This window comes from Pleurodeles waltl, chromosome 1_2 (genome assembly GCF_031143425.1).
Source record: "Pleurodeles waltl isolate 20211129_DDA chromosome 1_2, aPleWal1.hap1.20221129, whole genome shotgun sequence".
NCBI classification, from domain to species: Eukaryota; Metazoa; Chordata; class Amphibia; order Caudata; family Salamandridae; genus Pleurodeles; species Pleurodeles waltl.
In genome coordinates, this window is record NC_090437.1 from 668,573,901 (window position 1) to 668,598,879 (window position 24,979).

The window sequence follows — 24,979 nt, forward strand, 5'->3', positions numbered from 1 at the left end:
AGGTGCCGGACCCAGGTGGGCCCATCCAGCAAATTTTGGAAAAACAGGTAAACACTATCATCGGCTCTATACTGCCTTTACACTATCAAGTGATCACCAGCAAAAACGCTGCACTGCGCCAGAGATGGGCAAACCAAATAGAGGGCGGGAAGCCGATAATACTAGAGATATAACAGACAATGCACCCCCAGAACAGGAGGTAGTGGGGAGATTTTCCTCTGTAGAGGAGGGAGCCACGAAAGAGCCTACTCTGCAAGATGTAATACAGGCTATTGCGGCCTCCAGAAACGCTCTTGAGATGAAAATAGACTCCCTCGCGTCGGACCTTACAGCACTCAGAGATGATCACCGGCACCTAGCAGAAAGAGTGACCTCGACAGAAAAACTGCTGACTGAATTGGGACCAGAGCTCCAAGGCGCTTCCAAAGCAACAGGACAAATGGAGAAACGAATAAAAGACTTGGAACTGAGGGCGGAAGATGCAGAAAACAGATCGAGAAGAAATAACATCAGAATCATGGGACTACCGGAGAAAATCGAAGGAAACAACATGGTTGACTTCCTTGAAAAATGGCTGAAGGAAAATATAGCGAACGAGGGACTGTCCCAATTTTTTGCAGTGGAAAGAGCACATAGAGTCCCAGCACGACCATTTACTCACCCAAAGCAGGAAAAAGGGAGACTGCTTACTGGACAACCAAGTGATTCGGATCTTCCCCGATTTTTCGCGAGAAGTATTAAGGCAGAGGGCTTCTTTCAGGGAGGCCAAACAGAGACTCAGAAATCTAGGGGTCCAATACAGGATGCTATTCCCGGCCAAACTCCGAATAATAACCACAACAGGCACACAGTTTTTTAACTCGGCGGAGGAGGTTTGGAACTGGATGGACAAGCAACATCTCAACGAGAAAGAATTAACCTTGAAAAACACCAAATAAACCTTAAAGGAAAATCTAACAGCAGAAACACTACAAGACGCACTAGTCCACCCCCTCTGGAGATTTTAAACGACCGTCAAAAAGCAGTGGAGGCGGCTGCGTCCCTCGGCTGTTCTGAACAGAGTTCACCTAAGCAAACGCATAGTGACGTAAACCAATCAGACTCGGAACATGAATCAGATTTGTCACTCACGCCTAACCAAAAGGGCCCGGATGTAACCCCAGGGACGTCAGACACCATAATCTGAAGTACATCCTTGAATTACAAACAGAACTCCTGGGAAATATGATATATGTAAACCTCAGGGACAACTAGGAGTACACTTACGGATTCTAAAACCGAATTAAAAGTTTGCAAGAAGAAACTAACCCACTGACACCCGATAATCGAAACCCTGGAGCCACTGAATTTCAGTCCTTCTTCCACCTGCAGGCTGAGGAGAGATCGCCCTGCTGAGCTTCGGTTTGCTAACTGAGGCACCCCCCACGTGGTTGGACAGTTAACTTTTTCTTTATTTCACACAAGTTTGGGCGAGAGAGGTTCGACTTTTGTCCTAGGGATGGGGAGTTGGGGAGTTTTTATGTTGGGGAATCTGCTAGGGTTTAATATCGGTCCGAGAATTACCACAGAAAGTGCAAAATGGAGCAGGGAGCAAGAAATTACCAGGGAACCTATCATACTACTAGGCTGCCAGGAATCACCCCCCAGTAGAACCACAAAACACTACTATGGCTACACCAAAATCGTATAAGGTCCTTACCTGGAACATCAGGGGTATGAACTCTTTAGTCAAGAGATATAAGATATCTTCTTAGTTGATGAACTCTTTAGTCAAGAGATACAAGATATCTTCTTATTTGCAGAGAAGGGGTATTCAAATAGCTATGTTACAGGAAACTCACTTAACATCGAAAGAGGGCAAAGCCTTACAAAAGAGAGGGAGAGGTCAGGCATTCTATACTACTTATTCAGCATACTCGAGGGGCACTCTGATTTGGCTTCGAGCAGGGGTCCCATTTCAGTTGACAGATAGCCAGGTGGACCCAGAGGGGAGATTCGTAGCGATCAAAGGCAGACTGGAATGGAAGGACATAACACTAATCAATGTATACGCCCCTAACACTGGACAGGGTGACTTCTTCACTCGACTATCCAATACACTAGCGACATTCCTGCAAGCACCAGTAATAGTGGGTGGTGATTTTAACTGTGTAAGTGACGTAGGTGCAGATAGATCACATCCTCCCCTACCACACTCTCCATTAGTGAAGATAGCTCAACAGTTCACCACATGGCAGGCAAATTGGGGCCTCATCGACACCTGGCGTAAACTACATCCTAGTGCCAAAGACTACTCCTTTTTCTCTGCCCTCCACGAGCTCCATGTTAGATTAAACTCCTTCTTGTGCTCACCAGACATACACTTACTTGTATTAAACACAGAATACTGGTCTCGCACAATATCTGACCATAACCCCCAGTTGCTGTCATTAGGATGGGGGTCCCTCACCCCATGCATACACACATGGAGACTTAGACCCGAATTACTAGAAGACCCCCCCCCTTCCGAGATGATATCCGACAAGCCATAGAACGTTATTTCGAAGAAAACAGCAACTCCACGACTAGCGGACTGATAGAATGGGATGCCTTTAAAGTAGTAATAAGAGGGAGATGCATTGCTGAAACAGTAGGGATACGTAGGACCTTACTAGGAGAGACTGAGAAAGCCCAGGATGTTTTAAGAGAAACAGAGAAAAATAGGCCTGGAAACCCTCATTTACAATCCCAAATACAGGAAAACAGATCAAAAGTAACACACTGTGTCGAACGTCTCAGATGCTTCGACCATAAGCAGTACCTCGCAAGAGTGCATGGCAAAAGAGATAAAGCGAGTAAACTGCTTGCCTGGGTAATATCGCAGTCAGAAAAATCCCCCCCTATAATGAGCCTGACCACAGGAGATGGGACCCAAATACACGACCCTAAACAGATTAATGCCCAGTTTCTGGCCTTTTATGAATCATTATACCAAAAAAGATCTAACCTAAGTAGAGACCTAACTGAGCAATACCTATTAACATTAAACTTAAAACCCTGGGAACCAATATCCACCGATACATTAGAAGGAAACATCACACCAGATGAGATCAAAGGGGCTGTGAAAGACTTGGCAAGGGGAAAAACACCATGAACTGACAGCCTGCCTGCCGAATTTTACAAAACCTTTGCTGAGATACTCGCACCTCGCTTGGAAAAAATGTTTAAATGCGCCAAGGATCAGGTCCTATTGCCTGAAACCACTAGGGAAGCCATTATAGTCCCGCTGCTCAAGCCCGGCAAGGACCCAACTGGGATGGGGGCATACAGGCCCCTCTCCATGCTGAACCTCGATTATAAGATACTCAGCAAAGCCTTAGCAACTAGACTCCTTCCTCTGATGCCTTCTTTCATCCACCCAGACCAAGCAGGCTTCATTCCAGGCCATAACACAGCAGGAAACATACGCAGGCTCTTCGCAGTCATGAACGGAATAACCCCCTCGACTGAATCTCCGGGCATATTGGCAGTAGACATTGAAAAAGCCTTTGACAGCCTAGAGTGGGACTTCCTTTATAAAGTTATGGCCCAAATGGGAGTTGGCCTTGATTATATTGCATGGGTGAAACTGCTTTACACTAACCCTGCAGCTAGAGTCCGTACGGGACGTATTATATCATCCAGATACGCAGTGGAACGCGGGACGAGACAGGGTTGCCCCTTCTCCCCCATATTGTTTGCTCTAGCCATGGAACCTCTGGCTGCGGCGGCCAGGGCGGGACAGGGAGGACCTGGAATACTGATCGGAAATGTAAGACATTTCATAGCCTTATATGCAGACGACCTCCTGATATTTTTGGGTGACATGCAGAGGGATCTCCCAGTAGCTCAACTAATGCTGTCCAACTTCGAAAAACATTCAGGCCTAAAAGTAAACTGGGACAAAACAGGTCTATTCCCCCTAGTGAAACATCATCAACCCCCACTGACTTTGGGAACGGTTAGATGGATACCTGAAGGGCTTCCATATCTAGTAGTAAAAATATACCATGAGACTAGAGACATTTTTGATGGAAATCTGGGCGGCGTATTCCGCCCCATAAAATCCTGCATGACATTCTGGCAAACACTCCCTCTTTCGGTGATGGGTCGCATCGCGATTCTTAAAATGATAGTACTACCTAGACTGTTAAACCATTTCACGGCCCTTCCGATGTGGATTCCTAAGTCCTTCTTCAGGGATATGAATTCCGTAGCAAGCTCATTTATATGGGTAGCGGCAGGAAAAGGGTGGCTTTAATAAAGCTCCAGAGACAGCTGTCAAACGGGGGCCTAGCAACTCCTGACTTTGAGTCATATTACATTGCGGCTCAAATACAGTGGCTGGCGCTTTGGATCTCTAACAGTCTGGTGTTACAACCTAATGCAGAGTCCTCCGTGCCACAGAAAACAAGACTGTTTGAAATACTGCTGGACCCCACAAAAGAAGAAAAGCAGGACAGCCCAGAAGTGAAAATAATAGCTAAATGCTGGAAATCATACTTGCACAAAACTAAAACTAAAACTCCCTACTCAGCGGAACTTCCTCTCAGCGCGCTGCAAGCAATAACTCAGAAAAGGGCTGAACTTGAACTTGGAGACTGGCTGGAGGCCGGGGTTAATACGTTAGGCACATTATTCGAGAACAATAAGTTGAAATCGTTTGAGACCCTTAGAGCACAATATGACATACCGGCAAAACACTTTTTAACTTACGGGACTGTAAGGGCTAGCATAGGCAACCACTGGCGAACAAAAAATTCTGAACCATCAGCGCAGGGTATGTGCACGTATCTGACATCCCCAACTCCCAAGACTAGGGTTATTTCGAATTTATATGCATTGATTAGAACAGATAATACAGCCCCCCTTCCATACCTGAAACAACAATGGGAAAAAACCTTTAACAGAGATATCTCTGAAACAGAATAGGAACGTACACTACAGAACTTACCTAAAGCATCGCGGAATGCCAGATTTAAACTGATCAATTTCTATGTCTTGCATCAAGCCTACCTTACACCCGCCCGTATTAACAAATACTTCAACAAAACCGCAGAGTGCTGTCCAAGATGTAAGACAATAGATGCAGAATTCAACCACATGTTTTGGGAATGCCAGACACTGACATCTTATTGGTCTGAGATTTGCCAAAAATTATCCCAGATACTAGGTAGGACTGTGTCATGTTCAATTGACACCTGCCTCTTGCACACATTTACACATTCTACTAAACATAAAGCCTCAGGCAGATTCCTAGACCTAGCTCTAACCCTGGCGAAAAGAGAAATAGCCAGCAACTGGAAAAACCCGGGGGGCCCTAAACTGACAAGCTGGAAAAATGAACTACTTAGGTGGGCTGCTGCTGAAGGCACTCTGCTACAAAAAGAAGGCAGAACCGGGATCAGACCTCCTGAAGTATCAGCTAACTGGGAACTAATAATGGATTCACTAAAAACCGAACAAACCATACAGCACCCCCCCAACACTCCATAATAACACCCAAGTTTCCTGTACAAATACACCAGAGCATTCAGCCATCAAAAACAAAACATAGCTATCACACAGACAAATTCAGCAGACCCCTACACATGCAAACTACCCCCAGAGACACAATTAAGGTAATTGAAAGTCTCCAACTTTCCTATTGCAGAAGTACTATCATTGAATAAGCATTCGGACCGAGGGGTCAGGGTGGGAAGGGGGGAGGGGGGGAGTTGGATTTCGATAATACCAAATAAATAATGTTTATTAAAATCGAATCTCTACCAGTTTAAGCGCACAAATAAATAAAACTAATGTGATATACAGAAAGATGGAGAAGAAGAAAATACAATGTAAACTGTTTTGAATTATGTATAAAATCAATAAAATTTGGTTTAAAAAAAAATGTATGGTTGTAGATACACATGCTTTGCATAGACTGTAAAGCACTCCCTCCAAAAGCAGTGGCTAGCCTGTGGGAGTTGCAGTTGTCTGGAAGGGTGTTCTTATAACAGTGGAATGTGCCCTATGAGTTTGTGGCAATTGTCTTTTTGCCTTAGCATATCATGTTTGCATACATTTAACAATCCATCTAGCTATGCCTTTCTTTCAAATTGGATTGCCCTTGAATGGCAAAGCAAAAGTCACAAAAGTTGTTTTCCTAAACTGTTTTGTTCTGTCAATATAGTGTGAGTGCCCTCTTTATATCTAAAGTGTGGAGTGCTCACTCTGCTACTGAACCAGGTTGTGGGAAAAACACTGGCAAATCAATGGTTTGATTGATATGAAATTGAAACACCACTTTTGGTAGGAATCTTGGATGTGTACGAAGGACCACCTTATCTCTATGAATTTGAAAGAAAGGTTCCTCTAGAAGTAATGTCTGGAGCTCACTGACACGCCCGAGTGATGTGATTGCAACTACAAAGGCTACCTTCCCTGAAAGAACTGAATAGAATATATGTGAAGCGGCTCAAATGGAGAGCCCCTAGGCCTAGTGAGTACAATGTAAAGATTCCATGATGAAACAGGTGGAAGTCTAGGCAGAAGAAGTTCTTCCATGAACATTTTAATAACAGGGATTCTGAACAATGAAATATGTTCTCTATTTTGCAAGTATGCAGCTATAGCTGCAAGCTGTAATCTGACTGAAGTGTAAACTAAGTTAGTTTGCTTCAAATGAAGCAAGTAGCAAATAATTTCTTGGATAAATGCCTTAACTGGATCAATGTGTTTCGACTGGCAGTAGCAAACAAAACACTTCGATTTTGTTGTCGGTCTGCATGCCTCCTTCAAGATTTCCATACATTCAGGAGGTAAATTAAAATAACCAAATTCTATGACTTCAGGAGCCATATCTCTAGGTTGAGGGATTTAGGGTCTGAATGCCTGATCTGTTAAGGTCCTGTGTGAGAAGATCTGGTCTGTTGCGGAGCTTCTTGTGAGGAACTTGAGAGGTCCAAAAGAGTTGTGAACCAAGGTTGACATGCCATGTGGGCACTACCAGTATCATAGTTAGTGATGTCTGTTTGAGCTTGTGAACCAGAAATGGAACGATTGGGAGAGGTGGAAACGCGTAAACAATTATCCCTGACCATTTCATCCATAGAGCATTGCCCTTAGAGAGAGGGTGAGGGTACCTGGATGTGAAGTTTGGGCATTTTACATTTTCTTCTGTGGCAAGAATATCTATTTGAGGATTTCCCCGACCTTTCAAAGTATTTTTGAAGGACTTGTGGGTGGAGTCCCCATTTGTGGACTTGTTGATGCGTCCTGCTGAACAGGTCTGCAAAGTCATTGTCCGTCCCTGGGAGATACTCTGCTAGTAGGTGAATGTGGTGGTGATGAGCCCATTTCCATAATGTTTGTCCCAGTTTTGATAACTGGAACGATTGTGCTGTTCCCCCCGATCCACCCCCAGAAATAGCGCTTGAAGCTCCAGATAGCTGATGTGTATGGAACAATGTATATAATCTGAAAGACTCTGCACTGTGAAGTTTTGAAAATGTGCTCCCCAACCTGTCAAGGATGCATCTGTGGTCAGACAAGTTTAGGAACAGGGTTTTAAAAAGGCCGCCCTTTTAAGAGGTTGGTGGAGTTCCACCATTAGAGAGAGTGATAAGTTTGGCGGTCAGCGAACACTAGATCCTGAAGACGAGACTGTGACTGACACCACTGATGAGACAGACGTCGCTGTAGCGGCCGCATGTTGAGTCTGGCATGGGGTACGATGGCAATGCAACATGCCATCATCCCTAAGCGCCGCATGATAGTTTTGACTATGGGAGTGTGATTCTGTGCTGAGGAAGCAGATGCTGTAAGTGTTGTATCCGAGCTGCACTGGTGTATGCTAACTCTAGTTGAGTGTTGAGAATGGCCCCTAAATATAGTTGAACCTGGAGAGGTTGTAGATAAGATTTTACAAAGTTGACTGTGAACCTTTACTTGTGAAGAAGGTTCACTGTAATCTGTATGTGGGAATGACACTGTTGCAAAGTGCTGGCTTTGATAAGCCAATCATCTACGTATGGGAAGACATGAATCTTTTGTTGTCTGAGATGTACTGCAACCACTGTTAGGCATTTGGTAAATGCCTTGGAAGCAGTTGTGACCCCAAAAGGTAAAACTGTGAACTGATAATGTTTGCGGCGATCACAAATCTTAAATATTTGCGTGTGCCAGATGGATGGGAATATGAAAGCATGCATCTTTGAGGTCTAGAGCTGAGTAAATCTGCTTGTTGAAGGAGTGGAATGACATCCTGAAGAGCGACCATGTGAAAATCTTCTGAAAGAATGTACTGTGTAAGGGGCCAGAGAGCTAAGATAGGTCTGAGTGACCCGTCCTCTTTTGAAATGAGGAAATGTAGCAAATATGCCCCTGTTTCTTGATATTTGGGTGGAACTGGTTCTATAGCCCCTTTTGAAAGGAGAGCTTGTACCTCATTTTTTGAGCAAAGTGAGGTGTTCTTGAGATAACCTGTGTGTGCAAGGAATGATATTGTGAGGTGTGATTGTCAGCTCCATGCAATAACCAAGTTGGATAATGGACAGGACCCATTGGGTCTGAAGTTGTTTGTGTCCACTGAGTATAAATGTCCTGAAGACATCCCCCAACTGGTGTTACATGGGGTTTAGGTATGTTGAGATAGTCAGTGTTTTTCTTGTAGAACCTGAGCTCTGAGAGTTGTTGTTCTTGCACCCTGCCTTTGAACTTATGACCTCTGAAAGAGTCTTTGGTATAGGAAACTTAGGCATGTTTGTTTTGTGAGGTGGAAGGGCTCTGATGAAGTTGTTGATTTGTAACCCCACTATAGAGCGGGAGACAAAAAAATCCTCTTTGTGCATCTGACTGAAGAGCTTCCATGGCCTTTTTTTGTATCCTCGTCCTTTTTTAGTTTTTCTAAGGTGGAATCAACTTGTGGACACAAGAGATGTTCTTTATTAAAGGGCATATTTAAAATTGCTTGCTGTAGTTCAGAGCACCTAAGCCATGCATATCTTCTGATGTGGACACTTGTGCTTATGACTCAGGCTGCGGTATCTGCAGCATCCAGCTCACATCTAATTGACTTATCAGCAATGGTTTGCCCCTCCGACACAATTTGTTGGCCACGTTTGTGATGCTCCTCTGGGAGATATTGGAGGAGATCCTCCATTTTATCCCAGTGAGCTCAGTCATATCTAGAGAGTATGGCTTGGGAGTTGGCTATGCGCCAATGATTAGCGGCTTGCACAGCTACTTTTTTGCCTGCTACATCAATCTCTTTACTCTCTTTGTCAGGTGGGGAGAGTCTCCAATGGCCTGGCTATTAGCTATTTTGCCGGTGGTAGTAGCCTCTGGCGTCACTTCTGATGCAATAAATAAAGGGTCTGAAGGAGCTAGCTTGTATTTTTTTATCTACCCTTGGCGTTATTCTTCAATGGACAGGCTTTTGGAAAATGTTGCTTGCACGCCGCATCACACCCGAGAGCATAAGGAGATACTGGGTGTCCCTGTGTGTGGTGGTAAGTTTGTCAAATAGAAAATCTTGTTCAAAAGGATCCTTATGTAAAGGTACATTATGGTATCCAGCTGCCCTAGCAATGACTTGTTGGTAACTGTAGTATCCTCTGGAGGGGAAGGTCTTGCGGGATACACGTCAGGATCAGTATTAATGACTGTGTCTAGATCATAAGAATCCAAGGATCCTGATCTGGTGTTCCTCAAATAATGGTGAACCTTGTGGAGTGTGGTCTCCCTCTGCTGGAGAAGTGGGAGAATGAGGGGGAGGAGACGTAACTGGAGGTGAAGTAGGAGGAGGAGGAAGAGGACAAACAAGCTCCTCTGTGGAAACAGTCTTTTCCTTAGGGAGTTTTTTAGGTGGTGAGGTGTCCAGTGCCTACTGGAGGGTTAGCTTCCTTTTAAAATTAACTGTAGGGGAAGCTACAATTCATTCTGTGCCTTCTTGAATATATACTTTGCGCTGTCTAGGATCCATTGTCTCCAACATGGGTTGAATAGGCGAAGGCGTGCTGGAACAGTGGCTTGAGTCCAAATGCTCCGAAGGAACATGCTCCGTTGTTTTCTGCGCCAATTTTAGGTTGGATCTTTTTCGGTGCCAAACTCGGATCCGAAGATTGTCGGCTTGTAACCAATGCGGTTGGTGCTGAGTGCTTGGTGGTGGAAGGTTGGACGAAGTTGATGAGGTCGGAGCGGAAGATGCAGCCGCAGTCTTCATGATTTCCCGTGCCCAGCCGATTGGTGGGGCATCCAAAATTTCTTTCCGAGACTGACCATCACTTGAATGCAGCAGTGGTCCGGTGACCTCGGTATGGATTTTTTTGGGAGGTTTTGTGGTAAGAGGTGGAGCCATGTACTCACAGTTTGCACCGAAATAAGTTCTTGGCTCTCGATGTCAGATTGGATGTCTGAATTCAAATCTTGGATGGAGACTGCTTCCTGGTGGGGCTCCTCCTGCACAGGTTCTTACCCGAAAATATGCGGGGTGCCATTTAGAGTTCTGAGCACCATCTCTAGCCTACGGGCTTGTTGGTCTCAGAGCGTCTTCCTGGACTGGAACAATCGACACGCCTCACAGGTAGCCCCTTTTTGGTCCGGCGAGGTGCATAAGTTACACACCTGATGACGATTGATGTAAGGGTACTTCGGATGGCACTGAGGGCCGAACAGAAATGGTGTCTGTTCCAACGGGCTTACGTTCTCTCCGGTGCCAAAAGTTTCAAGGCCTAACAGCCCGATTCCGTCCCCAAGGGTGTACGGTAAACTGAACTAGAACTGTCAAGTGAGAAACGGTCGATGTGAGAGTCAGTCAGCACAATCGAATGTATAATACTGTTGAATAGAAAAGACAGAGGGAAAGTCTTGAACCGGAGCAAGTCGAAGACTGAACAAAGAATTACACGTCCGAACTCGACGGCAGAGAAAAAACAATCTAGCAAAGGACTCTATGCCCATGCGCAGTATCACAGAGAGGGAAGAATCACTCTGTCCCCTGACTCAAAAGTTATTTTTCTTCGAAGAATATGTTTTTCAGCACTCTGGACCCAACACTAGATGGTAGGATAATGCAAAGCATGTGTATCTACAGCCACACATGCCACCAAACAGTTAGTGTAAACCCTCTTTCATTTGGGAGGGGGCCTGTTGTGGCTAGGCAAGAGTTGAGAGACACATTCCTCGGTTCTAGATTTAAGAATCGAGGTACGTGGCATATGGCGGGGAGAACTGAGAGAGACGATGTGGAGGAAGGTCGTAGCAATGCAAGTAGGAAGACATCTACTGATATTGTATTGTATTTCTTCAAGCTATTTAAATATACCTGATTAAACAATCACTTAATAAGCATGTTGCTGGAGTATTTGTTCTAACAATGGCGACGAGCTGCCTAAAGAGAAACTTGCGTGCGGACAAGGTAACCGGTGCGGGGACATTGAAACAGACTATCAAGATGGTGGTAAGTCTTTTAATATAAAAACTACAATAGTGGTAAGGCTATATTACCACAATCCGGCATTATCTTTTCAACATTTTGGTGAAAGACAGTTACGGGTGGTTGGAGACTCGCGCATTCAGTCTGCAGGAGCAGTTAGAAACGTGCGTCATCACAAACATCTTGTGAGCATAGTTGAACTTAAACATCAGAACGCATGCATGCATTCATGACGTTATGGCAATAGGCACGCCTTTAATGGGTCCCTACTCAAGTTGTCTACACACGTTGTCAAGGAAATCAACGCGTTACGAAGGACACACACAGTTAATCAAGGCGATATGCACACCATTAGTAAGAGCCTACGCAAGCTATTTACACGCACTAGCATGTGAAGCAACGCATTACGGCGATAGGCACACCATCACATAACGGAATGCAGTTGTATGCATTTCAGGGTGCCTACGTTTGGATTGTAATGGCGATAGGCACGCCATACTCATAATTATAATAATTGAAAAAACAGAATAATAATATATAAAGAGAATAACTATAGAGAGAGGAAGAGTAATTAAATAATAATTACAGTATTTATCCACACACAAAGTTAAATTCATCTAGAGCATTTTATTCAGGAAAAGAATCAAAATGAGCACTCCCAATCCAACTTATACTGTATCAGCACAAAACTTCACCATCAGCCCTCTTGCACCTTTTTGCTCTTCAGGTACTGAGCCCATATTAAAATGGGAGGAATGAAAAGAATATTCTTTAAACTACATTACAGCAATTGATTAAAAAAATACTATATCAGCAGAACAAAAAAAAAAAAAAAGGATACTTTACATGCTTTAGGTCCTATAGGACTTAAGACTACAATCAAATGAATAAAATGGAAGTTACTGGAGACATCAATATTTTTAATGCAACTATCCAAGACCTAGACTGTTATTACAGACCTAAAGTATGTATAGGTATTACCAGGTACACATTTTTTTAACGTAAACAGGAAGAAAAAAAAAAGAACCTGTTGATGATTACGTAGCAGAATTAAATAAAATAGCCCTAGATTGTACATTTGGTGCATTTAGGATGAGTTAATCTGAGATCAAGTAGTTATGCATGCAAATAATCCTGTGATACAAGAATGTAATGGATTAATGGAGATGCACCTTTAAGTGATGTTTTGGCTATGGTTCGTAAAGCTGAAACGTCTAGTAGATGTGCTGGTGCATTGAAAATGGATGTAAAAGAGTGTAAAACTGTACGCAAAATCCAATAGAAAAGCAGATAACTAAGAACATAAAACCCAAAGACACACCAAGATGTCATTGATGTGATAGTAAAGACCATCTTGCATTCAGTAAAAGTTTTTCGGTGGTCAAACAGAAATGTGCCAATTGTAGAATTATTGGGCATTTTTCCAAAGTGTCTAGGAGAACATTGGAATTGTAACTTTAAAAATATATGCTAATTCTGGATCGCCTTATACTATCATCAACAAATCAATTTGGAAAGAAAAATTTTGCAAAAAGTGGGCAACAAGTTATTGCCTTCAGACATTAATCCAGAAGGATATAGTGGTGAACAAATCTATATGTTGGGGTTTAGGTAGTTTGTTTTTAGATTAAAAAACAGGGAAGCAAGAGGCAAAATTTAAATGGCAAAAAAGGACCTCCAGTACTTGGGTGGTATGACCAAGAAAATGTACACATTGTGTTAGATCCCAATCATCAAGAACAGGTACTAGTGGTGGACGAAGGTATTTTTAAAAAAGAAACAAAAAAAAAAACAAAAAAAAATAAAAATAAATCGGAGAGGAATTTAAACTCAAATTTTATAAAAGTTTTCTGCAAACAGTTAGGAAATCTTAAAGGTTTTGAACACCAAATCATTTTGAAGGATAATGCTATACCAAAAATACATAAAGTAAGAAACAGTCCATTTATGTTGAGACGCGAGGTATCTGCTGAGTTAGAAAAGTTGGTATTATCTGGCATTATAGTACCTATTGAGGCATGTGATTGGATTGCGCCTTTGGTTGTTGCGAGGCAAAGTAACGGAAAAATTAGACTATGTGTTGATTTACGCCATTTGAACAACATAATTGTGGACCAGTTTCCATTACCAAAAATTAATTGAATTTTATCTTGTGTGAGGGGAGCAAAATGGTTTTCCACAACTGATTTATCATCTGCGTATGATCAAATTTCTTTAACTGAGAGTTTGACGAAATTTACAGCCTTCATAACACCAGAAGCATGCTATCAGTTCAAACACATGCCATTTGGCATCGGCAGCAGCAGTCTTCCAGAGGTTAATGTCTAAACTTTTTGACAAGGAAGATAATGTGAAATTTTAACAAGGAAGAAAGTGTGAAACTTTTTCAAGATGACATTCTGATTTTCGGAAGTACAAGAGAAGAACATAATAACAGACTCATGAGAGTTTTGTCAATATTAGAGTCCAAAAGGTTAACTATTGAGTTTGCTAAATATAAATTCGTAGAAAATAGCTTTTCATATTTTGGTCATATTAGTGCAGATGGAGTCAGACCTAAACCATCTTCGATATAAGCCATTAAGGAGGCACCTGCTCCTACTAACAAAGAGGATATATGGTATTTCCTAGGTATGGCGGAATACTGTGCCAAGTACATTCCAGGGTTTGCTGAGAAAACATTTTACATTAGACGATTGCTTAAAAACAAATGCAAATTTGAGTGGTCTACACAATGCAATGATAGTTTTCAAAGCATAAAAGAGGGGATTGCTAATGCATCAGCATTAGGAAGTTTTGAGCCAAATGCAATGTGTGTCATTACCACGGATGCAAGTAATAAAGGTTTGGGTGCTGTGTTAATACAGAGAAAGGGAACAAAGAAAGAATGTGTAATTGTGTATGCTTCACGATCTCTAACACCTACTGAAGAAAAATCTCTTATAATTGTGAGAAACATTAGCATGTGCATAGGCGCTAGATTATTTTGTGTGGGGAAGACTATGTATCATATAAACCAACCATAAACCGTTGGTAACATTTTTACCTACAGATGGCATGGTAAATACTTCGGCTAGGTTAGCACTATCATCTATGCGACTCTCTGATTATCAATACAAGGTAGTTTATGTTCCTAGAAAAGATAATGTGGTAGCAGATTTTTTTATCTAGAATGCCCAATGATTTGGAAGAATATGAAGACGATAGATGGAATGAATTTCAAATCGCATTAATTCATGATAGTGGCGAAGCAGTTATTAACGGAGATGTCTGGAACAAAGAGTATGAAGCTGAAAATGTTATCAGATGTGGAGTATTTGTGTAATGATTGCCCAAATAAACAGAGCTTAAGTGAAGCCTTAAAATCTTTTTGGAAGGTGAGATCAGAACTTACTGTAGAGTCAATATAATTTTGAGATGGGAAAGAATAATTCCACCTGAAACTTAGCGAACAACAGTCATATCATTAAGTCATGAAGGACATTCGGTTATCACTAGAACCGAAAGTATTGTAAAGAAAATGTTTTGGTGGTCTGGTGTCGATATTGCAGTGGAAAGATTTGTTAGGGAATGTCCTAACTGTAGATTGGCTGACAAGTCATTAAAGACTTTACGGCCACATATGAGCGATTGTTTAATACCTAATAATCCAAGGGAAACAATAGCAATAGACATTGTCAGTCCTATTGGTAACCCACAGAAATACATTTTAGGTCTAATTGATTTGTTTAATTGTTGGCCAGAAGAAAAAGTTGTGGACAAGGCAGATACTGATGTTGTGTTGGAGTTTTTAGATGAGACTTATTTCAGAAGGTATTCCGCAAATATTTAGAGTGACAATGGTGCGCAATTGAGGTCACTAAAGTCCAAAGCATAAAACCACTTCGCTTAACAATCCAAGTGGTAATGGCATGGTTGAAAGATTCAACTGAGTAAATAAAGGAATCAAACAATTGGCAATGGTTAGCAATGAAGATTGGATTACTCAATTGGGAAAAATTATTTGGGCATCCAGGGCCAGACTGTGTTTCTGCAGGCGTTTCTCCTTTTGGTATGATGCAGGTTAGGAATCCTAGGACCAAATTCACTCCTGGATGGTTGTTTCGGTCAAATTTAGAACAGTGGTCTCTTGAAGACGTTAGAAAAAAAATGAAGGAGGTTCACAATAAAACCAAGTCATATTATGATGATAAGAAAGGAACAAAACACGTAAACATCAAAGTGGATGATTGGGTCAGATTAAAGAGACCAGGTGCAGTACCAAAAGGTGAATGTAGATTTTATGAACCAGATGTAGTTGTTGAGGTTTTGCTAAATTGCTGTAAGATTGAGTAATGGGAAAGTGTGGAATCTGAATCGTGTAGCTCATTATAATAAGGATTTCTGGAATCAAGAGCACAAAGAAAGCAAGGAATTAAAAATTGATTTTCGAGATAAGAATGATTTGAAGGAAAACGAACATGTAAATAAAGAACAAATTCGTAGGGAGATACAAACTGGAGAGGAAACCGTGGATAAGAGTAAATGTAAGCAAATGGAAATAATAAACTCAGGAAAAGATTTGAACAAATGTGTTGATAATACAGACTGTGAAACTAATAAGTGTAGCAAGAGTGGAGAGAGTCTGAAAAATGATTCGACAAAGGATCTGACCATGAACTCCGAAGTTGATAACAGCTTTGAAGCACATGATTTGGGTGATGAGGAAGAAACAGAAACTGTACAAAGGAGTAATCCAATAAGAAAAGCTCCTATGTGGTTGGAGGACAATATACATGATAATTTGAAAAAAAAAAAAAATGAAATGCAAACTTGCAGGTCTGACATATTGGTATGTAGATTAATATGCTTCAAATTTCAAGCTGTATTTTATTTTATGATTTTATTATTGTATATTCGAGTTGTATTATCTTATTGTTTGTTTTGAATAAAGAGGGGGATGTGTTGTGGCTAGGCACGAGTTGAGACACGTTCCTTGGTTCTAGATTTGAGAATCGAGGTACGTGGTGTTTCGCGGGGAAGAACTGGGAGAATCGCTGTGGAGGAAGGTCGGAGCAAAGCGAGTAGGAAGACATCTACTGATACTGTATTGTGTTTCTTCAGGTTATTTAAATATATGTGATTAAACAATGAGTTAATGATTATGTTGCTGGAGTATCGTTCTAACAGGGTCATATAAGTGCCTCTTATTGACATGGTTAGGAATGAACAGCTGGTAATAGTTTGGTGGCAACGGTGACTCCACCTTGTCCTTTGGGCACCCAAAGCCTTACCTTGTTTGTTTCCACAAAAGCCTTCTTGCAGATATTGCCCCTCCTTAGACAACTGGTAATCTTGTAAGAACAACTATTGTGGCTGGTATGTTCTTCGAGGGAGCAGAGAAACTCCCTTTGGAGACTGTCCTAGTTTGTTGCCTACAAAAAACAGTTAAAGAATGTTGGTAGTGCAGCATACCTATAGCCTTTGCTACGTTGGTATATTTCTCTGTTTTGTCCAGCATCTAATCTACCTGAGGACCAAAGAGAAGTTCATTGTCAAAGGGCATGCCAATGAGGTATTGTCGACCTTCTGGTCTAAAGCCTGAAACCCTAAGCCAAGGTCCGTGGTGGAGTAGAAGGATAGGACTGACTTCCATGGATGCTGTATGTACTGCATCTGAAGCACAATGAATGTTAAAGTTCCAGATAACTTTCCCTTCCTGGACAGTTTCTTCCTGTAGGCTTCGGGAAGATGTTTAAAAAACTCCTCCATCTCATCTCACTGGTCGCTATTGCTAGTAATGCCTTGGAGTTATTTGAAATGCCACTGAATGGCAGCTCCCAAGGCGACCCTTTTGCCTGTCACCTCTATCTTCTTACTCTTTTATCATGAAGTGGCATATCCCCCTGCTCCTGCACCCAGCATGAGAGCTCTCTTGCGTGCCATGTCAACTCCTAGAGGGCTTGGTATGACATGCCTACAAATGAGGAGAGAGAGGATTTTGTGGAGGATGTTTAATTTTTTGTCTCCATCCGGGGAGTAACCCACCCTCCCCCTGACCTTCATGGGGTCTTTGAAATTCAAGATTTTTTTTTTTGCATAGAATGGAAAGGGGAAGAGTGCCTTGTTTGTCAAAGTCACTTCCCCTCTGACTTCCAAAAGCATCAGAACTTTATAATGTGCTGCTCCTCTTGTAGCAACAGAATGATGTGCAGTAGTATCATCTGATGGTGATGCTTTCAGAGGATGGGGTTAAATAATGTATCATCCTGAGAATCCACCCAGTAATCACGCCATGCACCACCCTGATCATCATTGGAACTTGCTTCCTGATAAGATGTCAGTGGATGAGAAGAATAGCTTTAATCAGAATCCGAATAAGAGTTATCCAATAAGACCTGGACTTCAGGTGTAGTTAATACTGGGTGACTCCTCTTTTTCTATGTAATTCTTTTAATTTTTCTAAAACTGTCTCCTCAAAGGTAAATTTCCTCTTTTGAGGGGACATTGAGTTGATGAAGGCAGACGTGCAAGTGTCTTACCACTCACTGTTAAAGAATATTGTGTAGCTGGTCTAATGGGTGTGAAAAATATACTTGACTTTAATGTGTCTGTATTGGAGGTATGACATCAAACTCTTGGATCCGAGCTTCAGGGCATCACCCCGAGGGACTTCATGCATCACGATAGCCTTTCAGTGCCAACCAAGTCTTGCCTTTAACAGGTGCTCCTGACTGTAAAGGTTTTTTTTCGGGTGGCTTTTTTAAACGGAGTAGATCCTTGGTCTAGGCATGGTGCGCCCAGAGGCTGCTCTTTGGTTTTGAGATAAGGCTTGATTTGAGATCAAACCCCAGAGGCTTCTTGGTGTGTAAAGGTGCACTATATGCCTGAAGCCTTGGTGTGTGGGCCCAGGTCTCACAGGCAATGCTAGACATTCAGTATTGTTCTAGTCCTGGGTGTGGTTTTTATGAAAGGCCCTGAGGCCTCCAAAGTGTGAGGCGTGAGAGGAAACATAGTATGAACTCCACTGCAGCATGGCTTCAAGGCTACTGGGCTGGGCCTCCCTCGTCACTGCAATGGGCTTCTTCAACATACTTGAATACTGCTAGGCACAGTGACCTGTTAAAATATCTGTGCTGCATTGCAGAGTACTGAACTCACCTCTAATTGTTTTGGTCCCAAACAGTTTTTTTTTTATTTATCAAAAAGCATTACAATAGGCACTTTTGTTGTGTTCCCTCGGCAGACAGAAGTTACAGACCAGTACTGGTCTGACCACGGGACTTTGTTATTGCACGAAGGGAACAATTTAAAGAACAAGTTACTAAACTTTGGTAAAACCTTATCTAGTAGAGGCTATCTGGCTGCAGATTTCTTGCCTTAGAATTATCCCCAGGTGTCAGAGTGGATCCAGAAAATGTTTGTGGGCAGTACTCATGCACCAGTAGTTAGCATCATTCAACTTTGTGTGGCATTGTTGGTGCTGGAAGTGACTTGCGCTGTGCCTAAATAGGCACCACCCCAGCACGCTGACGTATGTTTCCTTTCACAACTTTCCACACTAGCTGCGCAGAGCCACAAACAACACTGACAACTAGTGTGGAAAACTAGGGCCCTGAAAGGGGGCCCAGCCCTGTCACTAGAAATCTGTAAACAGAGCAGGAAGGATGAGTGGGTCGGTAAAGAATCTAAGGCTGAGAGTCTCTACCAGCTACGCCTCCACCGAAGGTAAGTAATTTGTTCATCTGATAGAGACTTCTAGCCCCAGATTCCTTACCTTAGAATAGATACCCAAGCAATACCTCCCTAAACGTTGGTCTGCAAAATAGTCTTGCAGGACGAATGGGCAAAGTGCCCGTCCCTACAGACCTGACTGTCCCAGGATTAGTGCTCGGCAAACATGCCCACTTTGCTACCTGTAGGATGTCCAGGACAGGAACTCCGCGTGCTAACGCAGTGGTCACAGCCTTGGCTTTGGAGGAATGCTTTTTGACCAATGTGTAGCGGATTTCAATACAGAGTGCGATCAATCAGAAGATGTCAGTTACTGTACTGCCTTCCCTTTTTGGGCTCCAACATAAACCATTTGTGCGGTCAAGGGAGAACAAAGATTTGTGGGTCCAATTGGTGGAGTTACTCCTCTTCTTAAGAGGGATACGGTGGGACATAAAAGGTAGGCAGGGTGATGGACTGGCCTGTCTGAAAGTGAGTGACCACCCTTGATAAGAAGAAATCTCAAGTGTGAAGGTAGGACCAGCTTGTCTGTGAAGACATTGAGGTACAGGGGGCTTGGAAGATAAAGCCTGGAGTTCACAGACCCTCCGGGCAGATGTTATTGCCACTAGAAAGGTCATCTTGATAGTTAAAAGCCTGAGCGGAAAGTTGTGGTGCGGCCTGAAAGAAGTGAACATCAGGAAAGTAAGAACTAAATTTAGGTCCCACTAAAGTATGACGAATGATGAAGGAGGAAATAAATGTTGGAGACCTTTAAAAAACCTATGTACAATAGGGGACATGAAGAGGGATAGCTGATCAGGCAACAGTATAAATGCTGAGATGGCTGAATGATAGCCCTTTAAGGTGCACAAAGCAGAGCCCTGCTGGACATGAGAGAGAATAAACAGGAGGACCAGGTAAGGTGGGGGCAGAAAAGGGGTCAAACTATTTCTCAGCACACTATGCTACAAACCTGCTCCAACTGCAGGCGTATACCATCTTAGTGGAGGGACACCTGGCTGCCAATATGAAATTACAGACTTTGGACCGAAGGTCAAAAACTGCCAACTGTCACCGCTCAATCTCCACGCATGATGGCGGAGTGTTGACAGGTTCGGGTGGAGAACCCTCCCCTGCTGCTGCAACGAAAGATCCTCCTGAAGGGGCAGCCTGATTGGAAGACCGAAGGCCATGCTCCACAGCTCGGGATACCAAACTCTCTGGGCCAAGTCCGGAGCCACAAGATTACTTGGGCCCAGTCATTCCTGATTTTCTTGAGACGTCTGGGCAGGAGTGTTACTGGTGGAAAGATGTGCAGGAGGCCGGAGAGTCACTCGACAAAGAGCATCTCCAAGCGAGAGCCCCCTTGCAAACTCCAGCGAGCAGAAGTGCTAACATTGCACATTCTCAGCAGAGGCAAACAGATCTAGTCAAGGCCCCCCCCACTACTGAAAGATACCATGGACCACCTCAGGAGACAATTTGTGATCCGCTAGGCATCTTTGGGTGAGTTTGTCCACACTGGCGTTCAGAGAGCCCGCCAAGTGTTGAACCTCATGGGAAATGCCCTGGCGTTTCAGCCATGTCGAAAGGCGCAGGGCCTCTTCACAAAGGATCCACAACTCCACCCCCACCCTGTTTGCTGTGGTACCACATGTTGATGGTTTTGTCCATGAACACCTGCACTAGACTTCCATTGATGGAGTGTAGACAGACTTTCAATACCAGTCGGATTGCCTGAAGCTCCAACAGGTTAATGTGGAGTCATGATTCTGCGAGGGACCAGAGGCATGTGATTTCCGTTTCTCCCAAATGCCCGCCCCAGCCCAGGAGTGACTCATCTGTCACTAGTGTCAGATCTGGTTGGGGGAGGGAGAGGGGTCTGCTGCTGACCCAATCATGGTCAGTTAACCACCACTGAAGAACTTTTGCAGTGCTCTCAGCGATCTGGACCATGTCAGAGAGATTCCCTTGATGCTGTACCCAATAGAAATTTAGGTCCCATTGCAGAGCCCGCAGCAGGCATGTGTCACAATCAGGATGCAGGAGGCCATTAGGCCCAGCAGCCTCAGAGTCAGTCTCACCGAAACCCAGGATAGAGGCAGAAACATCAGCATCATAGCCTGAATATCCTGGACTTGCCATTCGGGAGGATAAGTCTGAAACTGCACTGTGTCCCGAACAGCTCAGATGAAAGGGAGCGCCTGAGAAGGGGTTAGGTGTGACTTCAGCACATTGACAGTGAAGCTCAGCGAGTGCAGGAGGTGCCGTCTGATAACTGCCACATATGGGGTGAAGTTGAAGACCTTGTTGACTTCTTGCTCTTTTTAAGGTGGTCCTTACCAGACTGGGCCAACCTCGAGGTAGATCTATGAAGCTGCAACAGATCCCAGGACCTTCCTCTCGATTGAGATCTTACAGTATTGCACATCGAGAAGCAAGGAGCTTGAGAGATCGTTCCTTCAGGTCCTTAGGGTGCATGCCGCAACAATTGACGCAGGTCTTGACATCGCAGTCGCACTCAAGGCACCAGAGATGGATGAGGTGCTGGTCCGTCACAGAGATTTGTCAGTGACAGGCATCGCAAGGCTTGAATCCAGCCTTCCTCGTCAACTTACCTGCCACACACGGAGACAAGTCTCAAAACACTTCGACATAAAGTAAAAAATAAAATAAAAAAAAAACAGTGCAAAAAATGATTGGGGTAGCTCTCTCCAAATGCTGCAGAAGGAAAAGAACTGATGTCAGTGCACAGGGGTGGCACCTCTGTAGACACGAGGCCATGAGGAGCCGAACACCCACCCACATTGGCATGCAGGGGTACTGCTCACGAAAAATTTCTGTACCCAATCTGACGCTAGGGGCTGGTTCTAAGGTAAGGAATCTGCAGCTGAAAGCCTCTATCAGATAGTGTACTCTCCATTTCCTTCCCCCAACCACCAACCGCAGAAATAAGCACCCAAAACACGTTCAGAACATATACTACAATATACATCATGTGATATTACACAACACCACCAAACTAAAAGAACATCTTTGATAAAAGCAAGTTATTATTCTGAGGACAAAGCATGTTATCTAGGGTAAAACATGTAATCAAGAGCTACACATGCTAAAGATTACTACTGGTTATGTAAAACTTAAAATGAAAGTGTAGGTGGGGGGCAGATCAGAAGTTTAGGTTATGTGAACAGATGGTTAAAAGCAGTAAGTGATCAATAGACATTGAGGAGTGTGGAAATGGTTTTGTTTCTGAAATAAGACGAGCACCCGTTAAGTACAGAAGCACGTAGAGAATCTTTCATACACAAAACGGCCTTATAATAGGTGCCATTGATAAGACAGCAGTAAGGTATTTTGATTAACATGGCACATTATGACAGTTTTGAACTGGTTCAAATGCTGCTTGGTTTTCTAAACAGTCTCCAGTTTAATGTTTGGACTAATGATTCCATTGGAGTACATACTCTCTGTGAACATGCTTTTTGAGACAAGACTATCATAATAACAGATTACAATAGATTATAGATGCTGTTTGGAAAACAGAGAAGTATTATATAGAAGGTTGGTGTGTGAGAAAAGAGTGATCATGAAAAAAAGCCAGTAAGCAAAACCAAAATATTAATTTACAGTTATCTTAAAGATTATGGGGCCACACAACAAAGGTATTTATGATTTCGTGTTGTAGTACTCCTTTATCTATTCATAAATGTCTTTGTAAATCTGCCACATAGTTGAAAATGGTCTTCATGTGAGACAAAAGTGATCATTATAAAGGAATAAACAAAATATTAATTTAAGATTAGTTTAAAGATTGTGGGGCCAAATCAGAAAGGCACTGTTAATTAGGTGAAATAATACTACAGGATTACTACTTCACATGCTATGAAATGCCTTTATGAATTGGCCCACAGAGTTTTTTTTTTTAAATCTTAAGCGGTTAAAAAGGAGCTCCCCAGCAAACTGGAGTAGTACAGTTAGTTAGACAACATAATGCTGAAAGAATATGGAACAATTACTCTCAACTTTGCAAATTTCTTGCCCTTAGGCAACAACTACATATGTTCACATTTACTGTTTACCTTGTGTTTACAATTTTTTGACATTCTTCAAATTATATTTTTGAGATGCCTTCAGAGAAAAAGAGAAGGCTATGCTTCTCTTGAGACATATCAACCATGTCAATTAGCCCAATACTGTACAAAAATAAGAGAATATTTTCCAAGAACAAAAAACAACTAAGGTAGCAGAAAGCAACAGGACAACACCTTATATAAATTTCTCCCTGATAGAGATTGTTTTCCAGCCGAACTACTTCGGCTTAAACTCATTTTTACAGCTGTACAGCAATGCCTAAGTCACAAGTCAAGAACAGGGCACTATGGGCCCACAAACGGATACAATTAAAATTTCTGTAGAAGCACTATTTCACCCCAAAAACGCTTAACCCAACATTTATTGTACAAGCCACTGTACCAGATGCAATAATAAGGGGATATGTAAACTGGCAAGGTCTTGTACAGCACCACATGGATTGTGTATACCACAGTTCACCCAGAAGTACCACAATCTGAGGGGTTAATACAAAATGATTATCTGCCCATGAAAACATTATATATCGGAAAAATATAGTGTATGTTTGTTGTCGGATGGCTTTTGTCTTGAGCCAGTATGTTCAGGAACTGTGAAAAGTTAAGCTGAGAGAAAATAAAATTAAATATATATTTAAAACACACAGGGTACTCACACTGGCACAAAGCCGCGTTCTCAGTGTATGATGCAGGATAGACTATATCATAATGATTTCCATTGGAAAAGCACAGCATTATCTGAAAGGAATAAGCAAAAAGGCAACACGGCTGTTAAAGACCCTTTTTGAACACATATTTAGTAACAAAACAAATAGTGATACAGTATTACTAAAATGACATGAGTTCTTTAGCATAGTGCTCATTCAACCTGAACAATCTAAAATAAATGTGAGGCTCTTGTAGGCAGATATAAAAGTTAAGAAAGTTAACAGACGGGCTACACTAAACAGAAATTATAGGTATTGATCTGTTAATTTGAATCTAACTACATTACAAAACTGAATGCTCAATTGTTGCTTTAAGGCATTTCAGAGTAGCTTCAAAGTGCCATTAGGAAAGAGCAGTCACTCAGGCACCATTTGTAAACAATGCCAAGCCAAAGGCGAAGTGGTAGGTCTACGATAAAAAACACAAATGGAAAGACACACGCACACTCTTTCCCGCTCTCATCTGCCCCACAGCAGAAGGCTTGTGTTGTTTTGTTAAGTAATTATGGAAAAAGACAGTCTGGAATCAGACGTAATGGTGCGGGTCCCGACAACTAAAGGTGAAGTCAAATGGATGTTTCAGGGTGGGCCAAAAGCAAAATTTTGCAATAACCTAAGCACTTTTGAGTTTAAATTTATTTAACAATTATTGATTGCTATACAGAATTCAGCAGAAATTGAGGCCAAAATGTTCCTTTTTTTCCCAATCATCAGAGAAGAAAATCTAAAGTCCATTGAAGTAAGGAGATATGTTCTATGAAAGCAAAACATATTTTTAATTAAATGAATCCCTACAAACCGAGGCCATCAAGCAGGGCAAACTGTCATGAACAAAATCCCTTCTATAGAGTAAAGTATCAACAAACAACATGAAATATTGGTCATCACCATCTGAACAACTGCCAACAGGAAGATGCACTAAATCAGAAAACAATGTCTCCCCCTACAGAGAGGCACTTCTAAACTCTATCTGTATGCCAACAACATCTTGCTGACACTAACCGACCTTGAACACTCCTTGCCAGCCCTGATGGGGATCATAAATGGCTTTG

General features: G+C 42.5%; 1 protein-coding gene across 2 annotated transcripts in view; it reads right to left on the bottom strand.

The window, feature by feature from the left end:
- OTUD4 (OTU deubiquitinase 4) overlaps window positions 1-24,979 on the bottom strand; it is a 449,310-nt gene that overhangs the window by 299,055 nt on the left and 125,276 nt on the right. For both annotated transcript variants that reach the window (XM_069242606.1, XM_069242605.1), the window contains exon 6: window positions 23,877-23,958. In XM_069242606.1, the coding sequence (XP_069098707.1) occupies window positions 23,877-23,958 (82 nt within the window). The remainder of the gene's footprint in view (window positions 1-23,876; window positions 23,959-24,979) is intronic.